Here is a 20,140-nt window from a genome sequence, read left to right on the forward strand (position 1 = left end):
CAGCCGTCGTGGCCATTTGGGGAGTGAACCAGTGGATGGAAGACCTCTCCCTGCCCCTCCAACCCCTGCCTCTGCCGCAGTAACCCTTCTTTTCAAATAAATAAGTACAATCTTAAAAAAAATTAAGCATATATTTAGCAGTACATTCCCAGCAGTGACTACATGCAGACTGTCAAGGCCATCCTGGTGTCTGCTGGCTTCTTGCCTTAACGATGGCTTCTTTATAACTTGGAGATTGCTTGGCCATGCATGGACTTAGGAAACGAAGTATTTGGAAGTGAAAAATCTTATGTTCTTGTAAGCATGAGCAAAGCCCAAAATCACATCCTCGCTTTATTGGGAAGTTTGAAAAATAATATAACCTGGAGTCAGTATACTTTGTATTGTGTTATTTTCTGCTGTCTTTATCTGAAACTCTTGTAGGCTGGCATTCTTTTTTAGAATGTTGCTGTTCTGGCCTGGCGCTGTGGAGTAGCAGGTTAAGACACTGCCTGCCGTGCTGGCATCTCATTGGATGCTGGTTTGGGTTCTGGCTGCTCCACTTCCAGTCCAGCTCCCTGCTAATGTGCCTGAGACAGCAGCAGAAGATGACCCCAGTGCTTGGGCCCCTCACCCACGTGGGAGACCTGGAAGAAGCTCCTGGCTCTTGGCTTCAGATCAGCCCAGCTCTGCCCTCTGTGGCCATTTGGAAAATGGACCAGCAGATGGAAGATATCTCTCTTTGTCTCTCCCTCCTTTCTTTGTAACTCAGCCTTTCAAATAAACAAATGAATAAATAAATAAGTCTTAAAAAATTACTGTTCTTTTTAAAAAACATTATCTGTGTAACATGTGCTAGAAGAGTAGAGACATCTCCTCCTGTTGAATGAAGGCAGAGCCGTCTCCTCCTGCTGAATGAGGCAGAGCCGTCTCCTCCTGCTGAAGGAAGGCAGAGCCGTCTCCTCCTTGAATGAAGGCAGAGCCGTCTCCTCCTGCTGAATGAGGCAGAGCCGTCTCCTCCTGCTGAAGGAAGGCAGAGCCGTCTCCTCCTCTTGAATGAAGGCAGAGCCGTCTCCTCCTGCTGAATGAGGCAGAGCCGTCTCCTCCTGCTGAAGGAAGGCAGAGCCGTCTCCTCGTGTTGAATGAAGGCAGAGCCGTCTCCTCCTCTTGAATGAAGGCAGAGCCGTCTCCTCCTTGAATGAAGGGTCTCTGCCTTTGAGATTTTTGTTTCATTGGTTTGATAAACACGCCAATCTCACCCCAGCTGGAGTGTTTACAATTTAATTAGAATGTTTTGCCTGATATCACATGCTTGAACTCCAGAGCGTGTGAAATACACATTCACACCAATACTTCAAGTTGTTTTGAAACATGCATGCACATTGATATTTTAAATTATCTTCTTTTTTCTCAGGAGTTATTGTGTTTTAGTGCTGAAATGCTAATCATCCAAAACTAGTTTGGTTTGCTCTTTACCAGAAAGATAAAAATATTTGAAGTAAAACTTACACTCCTATCTCATGAAGAAATCCCAGTTTTGGCTAAATCGCTCTGAAAGAGGAAAATAGGAATACAGTGACATCATGTTTCAAGTGAATGGCCTTCGAAAATGCTGAGTGACGCAAAGGAGCCAGGCACCGAGGCCAAGCGGTGGTTCCACGCACAGGAAGTGCCCAGAGCAGCCAGACAGCGGACTTGCAGTTGGCAGGGCAGGGGGAGGGGAGATCAGGACGCCTGGCCGAGGGGCGCGGCTGCTTCTGAGTTAGATGCAGGCTGATGGCGCAGCACATGTGAGTGTACTGGAAACGGCTGAGTTGTACTTTCAAGGGATTAAAACGGTGAACTTACATTATATTTACCTCAGTTGACATTTTAAGGTGTATTTTTTCAGGATTTATTTATTTGAAAGGCAGAGATATAGGGCGGGAGGGAGAGAGATCTTCCATCCGCTGGTTCACTTCCCAAATGGCCGCAATGTCTGGGGCTGGGCCATTCTGGAGCCAGGAGCTTCTTCCAGGTCTCCCACATGGGTGCAGGGGCCCAAGCATTTGGGCTAATCTCTACTGCTTTCCCAGGTGCATTAGCGGGGAGCTGGATTGGAAGTGGAGCAGCTGGGACTTGAACTGGCGCCCATATGGGATGCCAGCACTGTAGGCAAACACTTAGCCTTTTATACCACAGCGCTGGCCCCAAGATATATATATATATATATATTTTAATTATTTGAAAAGCAGAGTTACAGAAAGAGCGAGAGTGCGCGCGCTAGCTTCCATCCACTTCCCAAATGACTGCAATGGCCAGGGCTGTGCCAGGCCGAAGCAGGAGCCCGGAGCTTCATCTGGGTCTCACACATGGGTGCAGGGGCCCAAGCACTTGGACCGTTTTGCCGCTTTCCCAGGTACACTAGCAGGGAGCTGGGTTGGAAGCCAGTTTGAGTTCTGGCTGCTTCACTTCCAGTCCAGCTCCCTGCTAGGATTCAAACTGGCGTCCATATGGGATGCTGGCTTCACAGGAAGAGGCATATCAGCCATGCACAGTGCTGGCCCCCAACCACATATTTAAAAGACAAAACAAAGCACTGAGGGCTTTTCTGTCTTTGCTCGTTCCAAATGAAAATCACATTCAATTTTAAAAAGATTTATTTATTTGTTGGAAATTCAGAGTTACAGAGAGGGGGAGAGAGAGGGATTGTCCCTGTACTGGGTTCACTCCCCAGCTGGCTGCAAGGGCTGGAGCTGGGCCTGGCTGTAGCCAGGAGCCATGAGCTTCTTCCAGGTCTGTCACGAGGGTGGCAGGAGCCCAAAGACTTGGGCCGTCTTATACTGCTTTTCCCAGGCCATGAGCAGGGAACTGGATCGGAAACGGAGCAGCCAGGACACAAACCAGCGCCCATGTGGAATGTGGTGTCACAGGCTGTGACTGCCCGTCCTCACGGTAGATTTTCGATGGAGTGAGATGAAGCTGCCGTTGGAAAGCTAGTTGTAGACTAGGAGCTCAGGTCTGGAGGCAGTGTGCCTGGGGCTGGGTTCTGAGAGCTGTGTCCCATGTGCCCCCGGAAGCTGTGAGCCATGAAGGGAGAGAGACGGGCCCTGAGCACCCTGGGAGAATTCCTTGGGAAGGAAAAAGGGGGATGGGAGTGAGTGTGTGTGTCCTCCCCTTTCACCGCAGTATAACTTTTTTTTTTTTTTTTTTTTTTTTGACAGGCAGAGTGGACAGTGAGAGAGAGAGACAGAGAGAAAGGTCTTCCTTTGCCGTTGGTTCACCCTCCAATGGCCGCCGCGGCCGGCGCACCGCGCTGATCCGATGGCAGGAGCCAGGAGCCAGGTGCTTTTCCTGGTCTCCCATGGGGTGCAGGGCCCAAGCACCTGGGCCATCCTCCAGTGCACTCCCTGGCCACAGCAGAGGGCTGGCCTGGAAGAGGGGCAACCAGGACAGAATCCGGCGCCCCGACCGGGACTAGAACCCGGTGTGCCGGCGCCGCTAGGCGGAGGATTAGCCTAGTGAGCCGCGGCACCGGCCCGCAGTATAACTTTTAATGGTTAAAATTAATTAATAAGTTACAGTACATCTGTGAGGTGGTGCGTGTCCCTTTCCCCTTGGAAGAAAATGCTACTGTTAGAAGTGAATTAACATCTGATGGTATTAAGTGACTTCATTTTAGCAGTGTGACAATAATCCACCAATCGCAAGTCTGCACTGGGGAGCAGCCCCTGGCTGTTGGCTGTGGGAGCGGGCTGAGCGCGACTGGTCTCCTGGTCAGACCCCTGCCCCTGAAACCCAGGCTTGGCCTGCACCCAGGTAGGCACATGTTGTGTTCCTGCCAGGCAGCTTTTGGGTTTGTGAGTGGGTGGCTTTTGGTGCCACACGCTCTTGCAGCCTGGGCAAGACAGTTGGCAGCGGGGAAAGGGATGAAGAGTATGGACGGCCTGGGGCAGGGGGTGCCATGCAGGCACCAGGCAGGGGGATGGGGCCAGTTGGAGGCCAGCGAGCCGGAGCCCAGGGTGGGTGGAGTTGCTCAGGGGAAGGTTGGCAGGTTTGCGGATCCAGAGCCGGAGAACAGCCCTGTGTCTGAGGCCAGTGGAGGGACAGGGGCCTCCAGGAACCATGGGTCTTCAGTGACAAATAGGCCGAGTATGAGGCAGGGACAGGTGCACAGAGCGGGCTTGGAGCCACCTCGTGGGCTCTGCGCGTGTGCTCTGGGGAGCTCATGCATCCCTGTGCTGCTGCGAGGGTTGGGTGAGGGCGCCCATGGAGGTGCTTGGAACACGTCTGCTCCGTGGTGCTTCTGCTCAGTACTGGAAGCTGGCAGAGGAGCGCTGGGCGTGGCCCTCAGGCCGGTGGGCAGTCAGCGAGGGCTTGTAAGCAGAAGTCACCGTGTCTGCCTGTTCCCAAAGGCAGAGAGTGGTAGTGGGGAGGGTGGACGGAGGCAGGGCGTGAGGCAGCTTTTCTCGTCTAGGAGACAGCAGGGCCTGGCCAAGGATGTGGAGCAGTGGGCAGTTCAGAAGACAGGCCCCGGGGCTGTGGCTGATGTCAGGGGAGGGAGGCAGCAAGATGTCCCAGCAGCTCACTGGGCCCACTGAGCGCAGACGTACTCGGTGGGTGAAGCGAGCAGGTGGAGGTGATGGACTCGGGCCTGGACTCCAGCTGCCCAGGCAGGCACGGCGCGTGGAGGAGGAGGGAGCGGGGGGAATGGAGCGTCTGTAGTCTGTGTGCCCGTGTGCCCGGGCAGCGGGGTAGGTGCAGATGGAAACTGACCATTGGTTTGGCGGGGCGGGGGTGGCGGGGATGGTGCTGTCTTTCCAGGAACTCTTCCAGGAAGGTGGGAGCCTGGTGCTGGGCTGCAGGGATGGGTGAGCAGAAAGAACCCTGACCAGGGTGTGCTGGTCCTGAGGACGTCCTCCATGGAGAGAGCGCTCTCTGTGCTCTGCTGGCCTCGGGTTCCAGCATAGTCTAGACAGAAAAGGACGGCACCACACTCTCAGCACCGAGCAGTACAGAAACAGCACAATGAGAAGGGCGTGGGCGTGTCAGTGTGTCACTGTGTGTCTTTCTGCAGTGTACTTGATGTACATACGGAGATACACACAGATGTGTGTTGGCTTTTAACCAACGTGAGTGTGCGTTGTTTCTTACCTCGCGTTTCTTTGATTACTTAATGTGAGTTAAGTGTGGGCATATGTTTGCTTAGTATGTGTCTTTCTTTAAAGAGAAACTGACAAAAAATGAAATTAGATATATTGGAACTTTTAAAATGTTTGTGTCTTAATCAGTTGGTTGCAAATAATGACCAGTGTTGAAAAGCTGGCATTACTAAATCACGGCAGCTTTGCACAAGTCTGAAGTCAGTTAGAAGACAACACTGGGGTCAGATGTTACACACATGGGTGGTTTTTTTTTGAAAGATTTATTTATTTGAAAGGCAGAGTTGCAGAGAGAGAGAGAGGGAGAGGTCTTCCATCCGCTGGTTCACTCCCTAAATGGCCACAATGGCTGGAGCTGAGCTGATCTGAAGCCAGGAGCCAGGTGCTTCTCCTGGTCTCCCACACAGGTGCAGAGCCCAAGGACTTGGGCCATTCTCCACTGCTTCCCCAGGCCACAGCAGAGAGCTGGATCAGAAGTGGAGCAGCTGATAATCCTCCACCTGTGGCGCCGGCACCCCGGGTTCTAGTCCCGGTTGGGGTGCTTGGTTCTGTCCTGGCTGCTCCTCTTCCAGTCCAGCTCTCTGCTGTGGCCTGGGAGTGCAGTGGAGGATGGCCCAAGTCCTTGGGCTCTGCACCTGTGTGGGAGACCAGGAGAAGCACCTGGCTCCTGGCTTCGAATCGGCGCAGCGCCGGCCGTAGCGGCCATTTAGGGGGTGAACCAACGGAAGGAAGACCTTTCACTGTCTCTCTAACTCTGCCTGTCAAAAAAAAAAAAAAAAAAAAAAAGAAGTGGAGCAGCCGAGACTTGACCGGCGCCCATAGGGGATGTCGGCCCTGCAAATGGCGGCTTTGCCTGCTAGGCCACAGCACCGGCCCCTGTGTTCTCTCTCCTGGCACTCCTGTGTCTCCTCCTGTCAGCAGGGTGCAGCCTAGAGAGGTGCACAGATGTGCGCTCTCTGTGTGTGCTTACTAGCGCACTCTAAGTCAGCACACTGGGGCTTCAACTCTGATCTGCTCGTGTCAGGGTACGGATTCCGGTTTTCTTTTTCTTTCACACCCGGCACGCTCTTGACCCTGAGACTGAGGTGCAGGTGACGTCTGTGCCGGCTTCACGTGTGACAGGTAGACCTGCTCCCATTGTTTCATGCAGAAGAGGCAGGCGTGTCCCTCCAGGGCTGCTTTTTCATTCTGTCCTCTCCGGTTGTGGTAGTGAGCTCCTTGTCGCTGTGGCAGATGGCGGAGGCGAGCTGGCTTCACCAGGACAGACTCCTGTCCTGCGTGCCGCAGGCCCTGCTGGGTCAGAGTCTGGTCGTGACCTTGCTGAGCGAGTGCCAGCGTGGCCCAGGCATCAGTGTGTCTGTCCTCCTTGGAGTCTCATCCAGTCACTTCCCGAAGCCCTGCCGTGAACACTGTAGTCGGAGTGAGTTTCCCGTAAGCATGAGGCTTTTGGGACTTCACGTGAGGTGAACTTCACCGTTGTAAGTGTGCAGCCCAGTGGCATTGAGTACATTCACGGTGTTGGGCCGCCATCGCTAGCATCATAGCTTCTTCGACTTCCTAAACCAAAACTCTGTCCCCGTTCCCCAGCACCCGCATCCTCCTTCCTGTCTGTGGGTCTGCCTCCTCTGGTGGAATCCTGCAGTGCTTGGGTTTTGTGTCCAGCTCGGTGTGTTGTTACGGCTCTGTGCCTCCTAGGTTCACCATGTTAGAGCAGCACGTGTTGGAGTTCCCTTCCCTGCATGACTGAATGGTGTTCTCGCCGACGAAGCTTCATTTCTGTCTCAGCAAGGAGGGACGCTGTTGATGCAGACAGAGGTGCAGAGGTGCAGCGTGTTCCAGGGGGCCGGGGGCCGGGCACTCGTGTGAGGGCTGGGCGACAGGCCCCGCTCCTGCTCTGTGCTCGGCAGCTCCTGGCTGCTCAGACCAGCCCCGGTGGCAGGAGGACAGAAGGCCTGTCACCTTTGAGGAAGTGTCTCTGTGAGCCAGAGGACGTTGGCTGCATTATGGATTTTGACTGAAACGTCTGGTTTGTGTAGGGTGAGCCCATTAGCCAGAGCCAAGCCTTTTGTCCAGAAAGGTGAAACACAGACCTTTGCAAGCCCCGTGTGAAGCCATATTCTTGAGCTGTGCTGTTTCTCTCTCCTCACCCCTAGATAATGGTAAGTGGAATTACAAATTTGCATTTCTCAGACATGTTTTAAACGGAAAAATCCCCACTGATCGCTAGGCTGTGTACCCAGCGTATGAGTTGGCCTTTTGCCACTATAGTGAAACAGCTGAGAGACGCCAACTTCAGAGAAGAGGTTTGTTCTGCTCACAGTTTGCAGGTTCAGCTCCAAGACCTACAGCCCTGCTGGTTTGGCCTTTGGTGAAGGTGGCAGAGCATGTGTGAGGGGTCCGTGGTGGCCGAGGGGACGTGGCGATCTGCTTTCAGGGAAGCACCTCTGGGGGCCTCGGTCTACCCCCTCGGTCCACTTCCTGGTTACCATACTGGATTATGTTTCCACAATCTTAGTACCATCAGTTTAGAATTTTTTTTTAAGATTTTATTTATTTATTTGAGAGGTAGAGTTACAGTGAAGTGAGAGACAGAGAGAGGTCTTCCATCTGCTGGTTCACCCTGCAGTTGCCGTGACGGCTGGAGTTGAGCCGATCCGAAGCCAGGAGCCAGGAGCCTCCCCTGGGTCTCCCACGCGGGTGCAGAGACCCAAGTGCTCAGGCCATCCTCCACTGCCCTCCCAGGCCACAGCAAAGAGCTGGGTCGGAAGTGGAGCAGTCAGGACTAGCACTGGTGCCCATGTGGGATGCCGGTGCCACAGCAGAGGACTGTCCTGCTGCGCCACAGCCCCAGCCCCTAGCCTAGGATTTTGAGGTTTAAACACCCACATGAGTTTGAGAGCCAAAGCTCGTTCAATCCATAGCATTTGGTTTCAGAAAATACTTGAGGGGCAGCGTTGTGGCGTAGTGGGTAAAGCTACTGCCTGGGATGCTGGCATTCCATATGGGTGCCGGTTCGAGTCCCAGCTGCTCCACTTCCAATCCAGCTCTCTGCTGATGGCCTGGGAAAAGCAGCAGAGGTTGGTCCAAGCGTTTAGACCCCTGCAGCCACGTGGGAGACCAGAGGAAGCATGTGGCTCTGTCCTGGCCATCTAGGGAGTAAACCAGCAGATGGAAGCCCTCTCTGTGCTTCCTTCTCTTTCTGTAACTCTGACTTCCAAATAAATAAATAAATAAATAAATATTAAAAACATACTTGAAACTTAAATTACAGTAAATTACAGTGAATAGGATGTAGCCTTAAACTAATGTACTTGGCTTGCAGCTTTTTCAGCGAAGTTTTTCTGGGGAGGGAGGAAGTCATGCTGACAGGTCCCGGCGGCAGCGGTGCCTGCCCAGCAGGTCGCTTCTGCAGTTCGGGGTTTGCACTCGTCTTTTTCCACAGCAGCACTGCAGACGCGGTGTGTACGGGAACGTGCTTTCGGAATCCTGCACTTCGGAACTCCTGCGTGATGTTGATCCAAACTAAGTGTAAAATGTGCTTGGATATGTTTTCAGTTGTTGAATTCTTTTGAGAAAAGATAAAGGTTTTTCTTTGGATAAGAAGCTGTTGGGTTCCACAGATTTGCTTTCTGCCATAACCAGAATGAAGTTGGCTACTGAATTCATTTGAAATCTTTATATTTAACCAAAATAATGGGAGTTAAGTGTCCTAGGTTCTAGAGAGCAGACCTCGCACTAGAAGGTGAATGCAGACGCTTTGGGGTCTTGGGGACGTCTTGAGGAAGCCATGAAGAAGGGAAAGGCTTGCTTCTGGCTGCAGAGTGAAAGGCCACGGAGGTGGCGGAGGGCCAGCGAGGGCCTGGGCGTGAGTGCTGGTGGTGTGCGGCCGGGCTCCCTGCTCAGGACCCCCAGGCAGGAAGCAGGGACTGAGTGTCAGGAGGGGCCCGTGCTGTGCCCTAGCACGTAGAGCCTCTGCCTGCAGGGCCACATCCCATATGGGCACTGGTTCGAGTCCCAGCTGCTCCCCTTCCCATCCAGCTCTCTGCTGTGGCCTGGGAAGGCAGTGGAGGATGGCCCAAGTGCTTGAGCCCCTGCACCCACGTGGGAGACCTGGAAGAACCTCCTGGCTCCTGCCTTCGGATCGGTGCGACTGCGCTGTTTTGGCCAACTGGGGAGTGAACCAGTGCATGGAAGACCTCTCTCTTTCTGCCTCTCCTTCCCTCTGTGTAACTCTTTCGAATAAATAAATAAATCTTTTTAAAAAATTATGTCAGAGGAAGCGGGGACCAAGTGAATCTGGAGTCAGGCTTTCCGGCAGAGCCCCACTTTTCTGCTTACTAACGGGGACTTTCTAGGAAGCGTGGTCCTGGCGGGGAGCCAGACGCAGGAGCCAGGATGAGCTGTGCTCCGCGGTGGTTCTCTAATGGGGTCTGGGTCGTTTGTAACCTGACTGCCCAAGAGGCCCTCGTGAGACCAGGGCAGCAGCCACAGAACCTGGTGCTCCCATTGAAACCTGACCCCTGAACTGGGTGCCCCTGCCCCTCCTGCCAGGTTAGGACAGGGGAGAGGTCCACACTCAGGGCCTCACCAGGCAGGGAGCCTCCAGCGCTGTGAGAAATGAATGTCTGTTGTTTATTATGGCAACCTGAGTTGCTAAGACAGCTAGGCAGGAGGGAGGGTGCCAGGGCTGCTCTGCTGTGCCTCCCGTGCCCTCCCCACTGCTTCTGACGAGCGCGAGCCTGTGTGAACACCAGCAGGTCTGCATCAGGGCTTAGGGCGCGTGTGGGTCACTTTCTTTTACTGTGAGTGAAAGTTCTTCGTGTTTGCAGGTACGTAATGAATACTAAAATGAAGAGTGGTTTGTGTTCTGTAGCTCATTTTATGCTCCCAGGAGCAGCCCTTGTCTTCAAAGTACACTGTATATTTATAATTTATGTTTTATTACAATAAAATGCAAATTAACTAGCTTCGTGGATGGCAATATTAGGTTGGCGAGCTCCATCTCCTGTCCCCTAAGGGTTCAGCCTCTGATGCTGCCCCCCAGGGAGCAACAGCTCTGTGGTGACAGTGGTACTGATGGGGGCCCCTCCCACCGCGAACACCCCCTGCGGTTTTCAGTAGTGTGGGCTAATTGCAAACTATGTTTTCCAAGGCATCCTTTCTTGTGATTTCTGGAGTTTGAGCTGACCTGGAGAGGACTCCTCCCAGCAGTCTGGCTTTGCGTGGTCCTCGCCTGTGCCCGGCCAGCCGGATCTGCATCAGGTCCATGAGTTGCCTCCGCCTGCTTGTCACCACCACCTCTCCTCTCCTAAACAAGCCCTTAGGTTTCAACTTCACTCATCCTTTGGGAGGAGCCGGGAGCTCTCTGTCTTCCTGCCTGTGTCTGTTTGCAGGCCTGATCCATGGGCCAGGGCTCTGGAGCTGGGCCGGGCAGCGAGGCTTCCTTCTGCTGAGCACCATGGCCGCAGCCGTGTCCTCAGCAGGGCGCTCCAGCCCTGGATCCGCAGCCTGCCACGGCGAGGGCCCGGCCTCTGGGACACACACAGCCCTGGATCCGCAGCCTGCCACAGCGAGGGCCCGGCCTCTGGGACGCGCACAGCCCTGGATCCGCAGCCTGCCACAGCGAGGGCCCGGCCTCTGGGACGCGCACGGCCCTGGGTGTGCAGCCTGCCACAGCGAGGGCCCGGCCTCTCGGACACACACAGCCCTGGATCCGCAGCCTGCCACAGCGAGGGCCCGGCCTCTGGGACGCGCACAGCCCTGGATCCGCAGCCTGCCACAGCGAGGGCCCGGCCTCTGGGACGCGCACGGCCCTGGGTGTGCAGCCTGCCACAGCGAGGGCCCGGCCTCTCGGACACACACAGCCCTGGATCCGCAGCCTGCCACAGTGAGGGCCCGGCCTCTGGGACGCGCACGGCCCTGGGTGCGCAGCCTGCCACAGCGAGGGCCCGGCCTCTGGGACACACACAGCAGGTGGAACAGCAGCGGCAGCAGGGGACAGGTCATCAGGGGAAGCCCCCCCCCGGTGTGGGCCAGGTGACAGGGACGCCGCCTGGGCTGCTGCGGTCTGCAGACCCCGTTCCAAGCTGCCGAAGCCCTCCTGCCCGGAGTCTGTGTGTCTTCCCCAGGGTGACGACACACAGAAGAAAGACTGTTCTGGAAGAGAAGTGAATCCAAGTGGCCGTCGCTCATCATACCCATGATGCCCCACCAGAGCTCTGTCCATCACCTTCTCTACCCTGGAAATAGCGGCTCTCAAGAAAAAATAAACATTTTAAGTCTCACGGTTTTCCCGTGGACCGGAGCAGTGCTGTCTGCCTCTTCTCACCCTTCTTGGGCGAGCACTTCAGTGCTGTAGGGCGGCCCCTCGCCCTCGCGCGCCCCTCGTCCTTGATTTCTTGTGCCGCTGGCTGGCTCTGCCTCACAGAGGACTCTCCTGAGTGCACCTGAAGCACTTGTTTGTAAATGGAGTTGTCAGGTTCTTGTCACCAAACTTTGGTTCCTCCTTTGTCTTTCAAAGACAAAGCACTCGAACAAAGGGAACATTTGCCGACGCTTTTACTTTGTTCAGAGGAGTTTGGCTATGTTGAAAACTGGCAGGACAACATAGGTTTCTCTTTGGACTCAGCCTACTCTGTGGCCCAGTGCAGTGAGAGAACCGAGCGGGGCACGGGGAGGTGCCGTGGCAAGGCTGTGCTTGGGGCCGGGCACGGGGAGGTGCGTGGCAAGGCTGTGCTTGGGGCTGTCCTCTGGAAACCCTTCCACGTGGCTTCCTGCATGTCCCAGTGCTGTGTCACTGACCTCGGGGTCCTCGGGCTGGGGGATTGGCCCTGGAGAGTGATTTCCAGGGGACTGTGCTCTCCCCAGAGGTGAAGGAGGCTGGGCAGGGGGTGTCTGTGTCACTACAGAGGTCTTCAGCCACTCCCGCCAGGTCTGTTCAGGGAAGTGTGTGGGGGCATCTCTGATGTTGGGAAGGTGGACCTGGACTTCCCCTCACTCCCTGCCGAGCCGGAGCCCAGCACGTGTCTGACGTCGGGGTGGGTTTCATTTGTGGAGAGTCCGTGTGGAGGATCACAGGGACCCCTGCCCTTAGGCCCTGGGATGGGGTCGCCGTGCTTCAAGGACCTCACTCACCCACCCACTCACTCACCCACTCACTCACCCACTCACCCATCTACTCACTCACCCATCTACTCACTCACCCATCTACTCACTCACCCACTCACCCACTCACCCATCTACTCACTCACCCATCTACTCACTCACCCACTCACCCACTCACCCACTCACTCACCCATCTACTCACTCACCCACTCACCCACTCACCCACTCACCCATCTACTCACTCACGCACCCACTCACTCACCCACCCACTCACTCACCCACTCACCCATCTACTCACTCACCCATCTACTCACTCACCCACTCACTCACCCACTCACCCACTCACTCACCCACCCACTCACCCACTCACCCACCCACTCACTCACCCACTCACCCACCCACTCACCCACCCACCCACTCACTCACCCACCCACTCACCCACTCACCCACCCACTCACTCACCCACTCACCCACTCACCCATCTACTCACTCACTCACTCACCCACCCACTCACTCACCCACTCACCCACCCACTCACTCACTCACCCACCCACTCACCCACCCACTCACTTACTCACCCATCCACTCACTCACTCAAACACCACTCACTCACTCACCCATCTACTCACTCACCCACCCACTCACTCACCCATCTACTCACTCACCCACTCACTCACCCACTCACCCACTCACTCACTCACTCACTCACCCACCCACCCACTCACTCACCCATCTACTCACTCACTCACCCACTCACTCACCCATCTACTCACTCACTCACCCACCCACTTACTCACCCACCCACTCACTCACCCACCCACTCACCCACCCACCCACTTACTCACCCATCTACTCACTCACTCACTCACTCAAACACCCACTCACTCACTCACCCACTCACTCACTCACCCACCCACTCACTCACCCATCTACTCACCCATCTACTCACCCACTCACCCACTCACCCACTCACTCACCCATCTACTCACTCACTCACCCACTCACCCACTCACTCACCCATCTACTCACTCACTCACTCACCCACTCACTCACTCACCCACTCACCCATCTACTCACTCACCGACCCACTCACTCACCCACTCACCCACCCACTCACTCACCCACTCACTCACCCACCCACTCACCCACTCACTCACCCACTCACCCACTCACCCACTCACTCACCCATCTACTCACTCACCCACTCACTCACTCAAACACTCACCCACTCACCCACCCACTCACCCTCTCACCCACCCACTCACCCACCCACTCACTCACCCATCTACTCACTCACCCCCTCACCCACTCACTCACCCACTCACCCACTCTCTCACCCACTCACCCACTCACTCACTCACCCATCTACTCACTCACCCACTCACTCACCCACTCACCCATCTACTCACTCACCCACTCACTCAAACACTCACTCACCCATCTACTCACTCACCCACTCACCCACTCACCCACCCACTCACCCACTCACCCACTCACTCACCCATCTACTCACTCACCCACTCACCCACTCACCCACCCACTCACTCACCCACTCACTCAAACACTCACTCACCCATCTACTCACTCACTCAGTCACTCACCCACTCACCCACCCACTCACTCAAACACTCACCCACTCACTCACCCATCTACTCACCCACTCACCCACTCTCTCACCCACTCACCCACTCTCTCACCCACTCACCCACTCACTCACCCATCTACTCACCCACTCACCCACTCTCTCACCCACTCACCCACTCTCTCACCCACTCACCCACTCACTCACTCACCCATCTACTCACTCACCCATCTACTCACTCACCCACTCACCCACTCACTCAAACACTCACTCACCCATCTACTCACTCACTCACCCACTCACCCACCCACTCACTCACCCACTCACCCACTCACTCACCCATCTACTCACTCACTCACCCACTCACCCACCCACTCACTCACCCACTCACTCACTCACCCATCTACTCACCCACTCACCCACTCTCTCACCCACTCACCCACTCACTCACTCACTCACTCACTCACTCACTCACCCATCTACTCACCCACTCACCCACTCTCTCACTCACTCACTCACCCATCTACTCACTCACCCACTCACCCACTCTCTCGCTCACTCACCCATCTACTCACCCACTCACCCACTCACTCACCCACTCACCCACCCACTCACCCACCCACTCACCCACCCACTCACCCACTCACTCACTCACCCACTCACCCACTCACTCCTTCCGTGGTTGGTTTTGCTGTTTTCTAGGAGTTCGCAGCACTTACGAAAGAGCTCAACGTGTGCAGGGAGCAGCTCCTGGAGAGGGAGGAGGAGATCGCCGAGCTGAAAGCGGAGAGGAACAACACCAGGGTGAGTGGTGGAGCCCCGCTCAGCCTGCCTGGGCCCTGTCGGGGCGCGTGCTGCCGAGTCACGGGGGAAAGGCGGTCCTCCTGGGGCAGAGAGGCCCGTGCTCTCTCCCGCCCGGCGTTACCTGGAGAAGCGGATATTCTCACATGACGGGATTTCTCCGCCTCTCGGCGGGGCTGGGGGATTCGGACCTGGCTGAGCCTGAGGTTGCGGCTCACTGTGGCGGGGCAGATGCGACGTTAACCGCGCTTGTCGCCTGTCTGGCTTGCCGCAGCTGCTGTTGGAGCACTTGGAGTGCCTGGTCTCCAGACACGAGCGCTCCCTGCGCATGACCGTGGTGAAGAGGCAGGCGCAGTCGCCCGCCGGCGTGTCCAGCGAGGTGGAGGTGCTGAAGGCGCTGAAGTCCTTGTTTGAACACCACAAAGCTCTGGACGAAAAGGTACCCCGGCCACCAGGAGGTGCGACTGTGCGCCGGCCTGGTGCCAGGCAGGCTTCGTGCATGTCGGTGTGACTTTGATTTTGTAGCTTCTCGAATTACCACAGAGAAGTGTTCTCTGTGTGCAGGTAGGCTTCTGTATGGTCGAAAAGTACTTGTTGGCATAAATGTAAACCTGATCGATTCTGTATATTGATTTGCTGTTAAGATTGAATGATACCATTTATTTAGGGGGAAGATTTTTCTCAAACTTAAAGCCATTAACAAGGAAGTTTTTTTTTTTTTTTAAGATTTATTTATTTAATTGAAAGAGTTACACAGAGAACGAGAGGCAGAGAGAGAGAGAGGTCTTCCATCCGCTGGTTCACTCCCCAATTGGCCTCAACAGCTGGAGCTGTGCCGATCTGAAGCCAGGAGCCAGGAGCTTCCTCTGGGTCTCCCACGCGGGTGCAGGGGCCCGAGGACTTCGGCCATCTTCCACAGGCCACAGCAGAGAGCTGATGTGGAAGAGGAGCAGCCGGGACTGGAACTGGTACCCATATGGGATGCCGGCACTGCAGGTGGCAGCTTTACCCCTATGTCACCATGCTGGCCCCAACAAAAAAGTATTCTTAGCAGTATTATCAATGAGAGACATGAAAGGTATTCTGTTGTTACGCTGTGCTGATGTTGGGATAACTGTGTATGAAGATCATGGTGACTCCGTACAGACTCGGTGCTGCTTGTTTTCAGGTGAGAGAGCGGCTGCGAGTGGCACTTGAGCGGTGCAGTTTGTTAGAGGAAGAACTAGGAGCCACACACAAGGAGGTGAGCCTGAGAGTCTTCTGTGACTGGAGTGGAAGCTTCCATTCTCATGTCTGCCTTTGCGGAGCGAGCGAGTGAGGACCGCAAAGTGGCCTTTCCTCTCTGTCGAGGCGCGGGCTAGCCGGGTCATCTGGAGGCAGAGCCCCCAGTGCCATTTTGCTGTATGTAAACGAGCCCGTTTTTATTCATCTGTTACGTTCAGGACGCGTTACATTGCCACAGGCTTTCTTCTGTGTTTATCAGTTTATAGCTGTGTTTTTCCAGAAGAAGTGTTTCTGTCTCTACTTAGTTGTTTGCTGTAAGATATTTTACTCTCTCATTCAATGTTTTGATTTTAGCTAATGATTCTTAAAGAACAGAATAACCAGAAAAAAACAGTAGCAGAGGGAGTGCCGGACGTGAACCACGAGCAAGAGGACGTGCCGCACACAAACGGAAAGGCAAGTCCGCACGCCAGGTTCACCATCCCTGGGCGGGGCTGTCTGGAGAGCGCCTGCTGCATGCGCAGTCACGCAGCTCGCACACACGTGCTCTGTGCTTGCACCTGCCTGTCTCGTGGCGCCCGTCGAGGATGCTGATGCTGTCCCTTTCCCGCCAGAGGTCTTCGGACGGCTCTCTGAGCCACGAGGAGGACCTGGCGAAGGTGCTGGAGCTCCAGGAGGTCATCGACAGGCAGTCGAGAGAGCAGAGCCAGATGAAGGAGCGCCTGGCCGCCCTGTGCACCCACGTGGCCGAGCTGGAGGACGACCTGGACACGGCCAGGAAGGACCTCATCAAGTCCGAGGAGACCAACACCAAGCTGCAGCGAGACGTCCGTGAAGTGAGTGACGGCAGGCGCTGCCGTGGTGGGGTGCATGGGCTGTGTAGGGGAGTAGATCGTGTGGCTCCTTTTTGTCCGTCCTCTCCCAGTTGCTTTCGAGCGTGGATGAGCGTGTAAATAGCAGGGAGTGCTGAGGGACTCTCGGGCCACTGCCCCAGCTCACCCCCAAACGCCGCCCGCGTCCTGCGGCTGCGGGCGGACAGCTGGTGTCATTGTGTCTTCATTACGTTCAGATGCTCTCCTGATGCACACTTAGCTAGAGGTCAGAGTCGGCATTGGGTGTGCTGTAGGTGCACTTCAGGGGACTCCCTGACCCCAGCAGCACGGCCAGCCCTCTGCATCTGGGCGTCCCACATCTGCAGATTCAGCCAGCTGCATTTGTACTGACCATGTACTGACTTCTCCTCACTACCTAAACACTGCAGCCCAACAACTGTGTACACAGCAGGAACACTGTGTGAGTGGTTGTGAGTCATCTGCATGAGTTAGAAGTGGGAGGGTATGCGTAGGTTCTGTGCAGACATTGCACCATCTCAGATGAGGGACTTGAGCGTCTGTGCATGTTGGTTTCCGTGGATATCTGTACCCTACAGATACAAGGGACGACTGTGAGTGTGAGGGTGCATATCGGGTGTCAAGTGAACAGTGAGAGTACAGTGGGACGACTGAGTGTGAGGGTGGAAATCAGATGTCAGGTGAACAGTGAGAGCAGTGGGACGACTGAGTGTGAGGGAGGGTGTCAGGTGTCAGGTGAACAGTGAGGGTGCAGTGGGACGACTGAGTGTGAGGGTGGGTGTCAGGTGAACAGTGAGTGCAGTGGGATGATTGTGACTGGGAGGGTGGGTATCAGGTGAGCAGTGAGTGTAGTGGGACGACTGTGAGTGTGAGGGTGGGTGTCAGGTGTCAGGTGAACGGTGAGGGTGCAGTGGGATGACTGAGTGTGAGGGTGGGTGTCAGGTGTCAGGTGAACAGTGAGTGCAGTGGGATGACTGAGTGTGAGGGTGGGTGTCAGGTATCAGGTGAACAGTGAGTGTAGTGGGATGACTGAGTGTGAGGGTGGGTGTCAGGTGAACAGTGAGGGTGCAGTGGGATGACTGAGTGTGAAGGTGGGTATCAGGTGTCAGGTGAACAGTGAGTGCAGTGGGACGACTGACTGTGAGGGTGGGTGTCAGGTGAACAGTGAGTGTAGTGGGACGACTGTGAGTGTGAGGGTTGGGTATCAGGTGTCAGGTGAACAGTGAGTGCAGTGGGACGACTGAGTGTGAGGTTTGGGTGTCGGGTGAACAGTGTAGTGGGACGACTGAGTGTGAGGGTGGGTATCGGGTGTCAGGTGAACAGTGAGTGTGTGGGACGACTGAGTGTGAGGGTGGGTATCGGGTGTCAGGTGAACAGTGAGGGTGCAGTGGGACAACTGAGTGTGAGGGTGGGTATCGGGTGTCAGGTGAACAGTGAGGGTGCAGTGGGATGACTGTGAGTGTGAGGGTGGGTATCGGGTGTCTGGTGAACCATGGGGTTCAAGGGGATGACTGAGTATTATTGTTGGGTATCGGATAGCAGGTGAACAGTGCGGGTGCAGGGGGATGACTGTGAGTATTAGGGTTGGGGGTCAGTATTCAGGTGAGTAATGAATGTGGGATTTTCTTACACTTGAGTTATCAATATATAAACCATTAAATTTTGCATTTTTGAAGAACCTTTTTGCTTGGTAACTATTTGCTGGGAACTCTGTCATTGTTTTTATGAGAAGCAAATGAGAGCTGGCTACTTTCTCTGGTAACTTTAAAAGAAATTGAGATGCAGACAGACAGAATGAGAGGCAGAGCTCTCATATGCTGGTTACTCCCCCAAGTACTGTGATGGCCTTGGCCAAAGCCAGGAGCCTGGAACTCCACCAGGTCTCCCGTGTGGGTGGCAGGATCCCAGTCACTTGAACTCTTACCACTGCCTCTCAGGGTCTGCGTTAGCAGGAAGCTGGAGCTGGAGCCAGAGCCCGGAACCAAGCCCAGGCCTCTCGACCACCAGGCTGCACGCCCGCGTTGAGTCGCTCTGCTCTGGCCTTCGCCCGCCCCGAGACTCTGCACTTGACACAGAAGCTGAGCAGGTGCACGGCTGCACTTCAGTTTGCTGGCTTCCTGTGCGCAGTGTGAGAATGGAGAGGCAGGATGAACATCTGCTGGCTACATGACCTGGGTTATGTTACTTGGCTGCTGTGGGAGATTATTTGTGTGGCAAACAGTCCTGAATTCTTTTAAAACCAGTTGCTTTCAGGGGTAGGCATTTGGCATAGCGGTGGAGATGCCCGTATGCCACATCCGAGTGCCCGAGTTCCGAACCACCTGCGGCTCCTCATTCCAGCTTCCCACCAGGGCAGGCTCTGGAGGTGGCAGTGCTGGCTCAAGGAGTGAACTCCTGGTCACCCGCGTGGGAGATCTGGATTAGGTTCCTGGCTACTGGTGTGGATCTGCCCCTGCCCCAGCCGTCACAGGCACGTGGGGCTGAACCAGCGGACGGGAGCCTGCTCGCTGATACGTGCTCGCGTGCGCGCTCTCTCTCTCTCTCATAATTAAAGTCTGTTCATTTCAGTATTAAGACCTTAGTAACATTAGTGCTTTAGTAAATAGAGACATTCCTAAGAACAGTGGGATTCTGGGTGGAGGACAGATTTGCTGGTACAGAAGCGTGTAAATGTTGGGCACTGTGTGGGGTCAGTTTTTTTTTTTTTTTAATCTTTATTTTTTTATTTTTTTTTTTGACAAGCAGAGTGGACAGCGAGAGAGAGAGAGAGAAAGGTCTTCCTTTTGCCATTGGTTCACCCTCCAATGGCCGCCGCAGCCGGCGCGCTGCGGCCAGCGCACTGCGCTGATCCGATGGCAGGAGCCAGGTACTTATCCTGGTCTCCCATGGGGGGTGCAGGGCCCAAGCACCTGGGCCATCCTCCACTGCACTCCCTGGCCACAGCAGAGAGCTGGCCTGGAAGAGGGGCAACCGGGACAGAATCCGGCACCCCAACCGGGACTAGAACCCGGTGTGCTGGCACCGCAAGGCGGAGGATTAGCCTAGTGAGCCGCGGCGCCTGCCCGAGGTCAGTTTTGCTATGAATTTTAGTAGCTGGGTCTAAGTTGAATTTCGACTTCTGGTCCATTTGTTAATGTGCTTGAGTTCTGTGATTGTGTGCGATTTCGTCTGTCGAGAGGCCCACGTGCCCGTGTCAGCCATCTGGGACTAGCCTGCTTCCTCATCGCATCTTCCTTTTCCTCCTGAATTCTGGCCGTGCTGCAGAGTTGCATCGTTTGGATTTTTGTAATATCTTGTCACAAAGGATAAGCTTGATAACCAAATGTTCAGACAGATCTCTGCTGGTCGTACACGTGGGTATTTATATTTTAGGTTGGGTTTTTTTTAACCAGCATTTGAGAAAATTGGCATCTCTGTCACTTTAATTTTGTGGATGTTAATTTTATATGTAATTTGAA

At 54.9% G+C, this 20,140-nt stretch overlaps 1 protein-coding gene across 18 annotated transcripts in view; it reads left to right on the forward strand.

Moving 5' to 3' along the window:
• Nucleotides 1-20,140, forward strand: part of PPFIA1 (PTPRF interacting protein alpha 1) — a 104,353-nt gene that overhangs the window by 35,573 nt on the left and 48,640 nt on the right. For all 18 annotated transcript variants that reach the window (XM_070061187.1, XM_070061318.1, XM_070061265.1 and 15 more), the window contains exons 3-7: nucleotides 14,509-14,610; nucleotides 14,882-15,046; nucleotides 15,776-15,850; nucleotides 16,186-16,287; nucleotides 16,446-16,667. In XM_070061187.1, the coding sequence (XP_069917288.1) occupies nucleotides 14,509-14,610; nucleotides 14,882-15,046; nucleotides 15,776-15,850; nucleotides 16,186-16,287; nucleotides 16,446-16,667 (666 nt within the window). The remainder of the gene's footprint in view (nucleotides 1-14,508; nucleotides 14,611-14,881; nucleotides 15,047-15,775; nucleotides 15,851-16,185; nucleotides 16,288-16,445; nucleotides 16,668-20,140) is intronic.

Source organism: Oryctolagus cuniculus, chromosome 1, assembly GCF_964237555.1.
Source record: "Oryctolagus cuniculus chromosome 1, mOryCun1.1, whole genome shotgun sequence".
Taxonomy (NCBI): Eukaryota; Metazoa; Chordata; class Mammalia; order Lagomorpha; family Leporidae; genus Oryctolagus; species Oryctolagus cuniculus.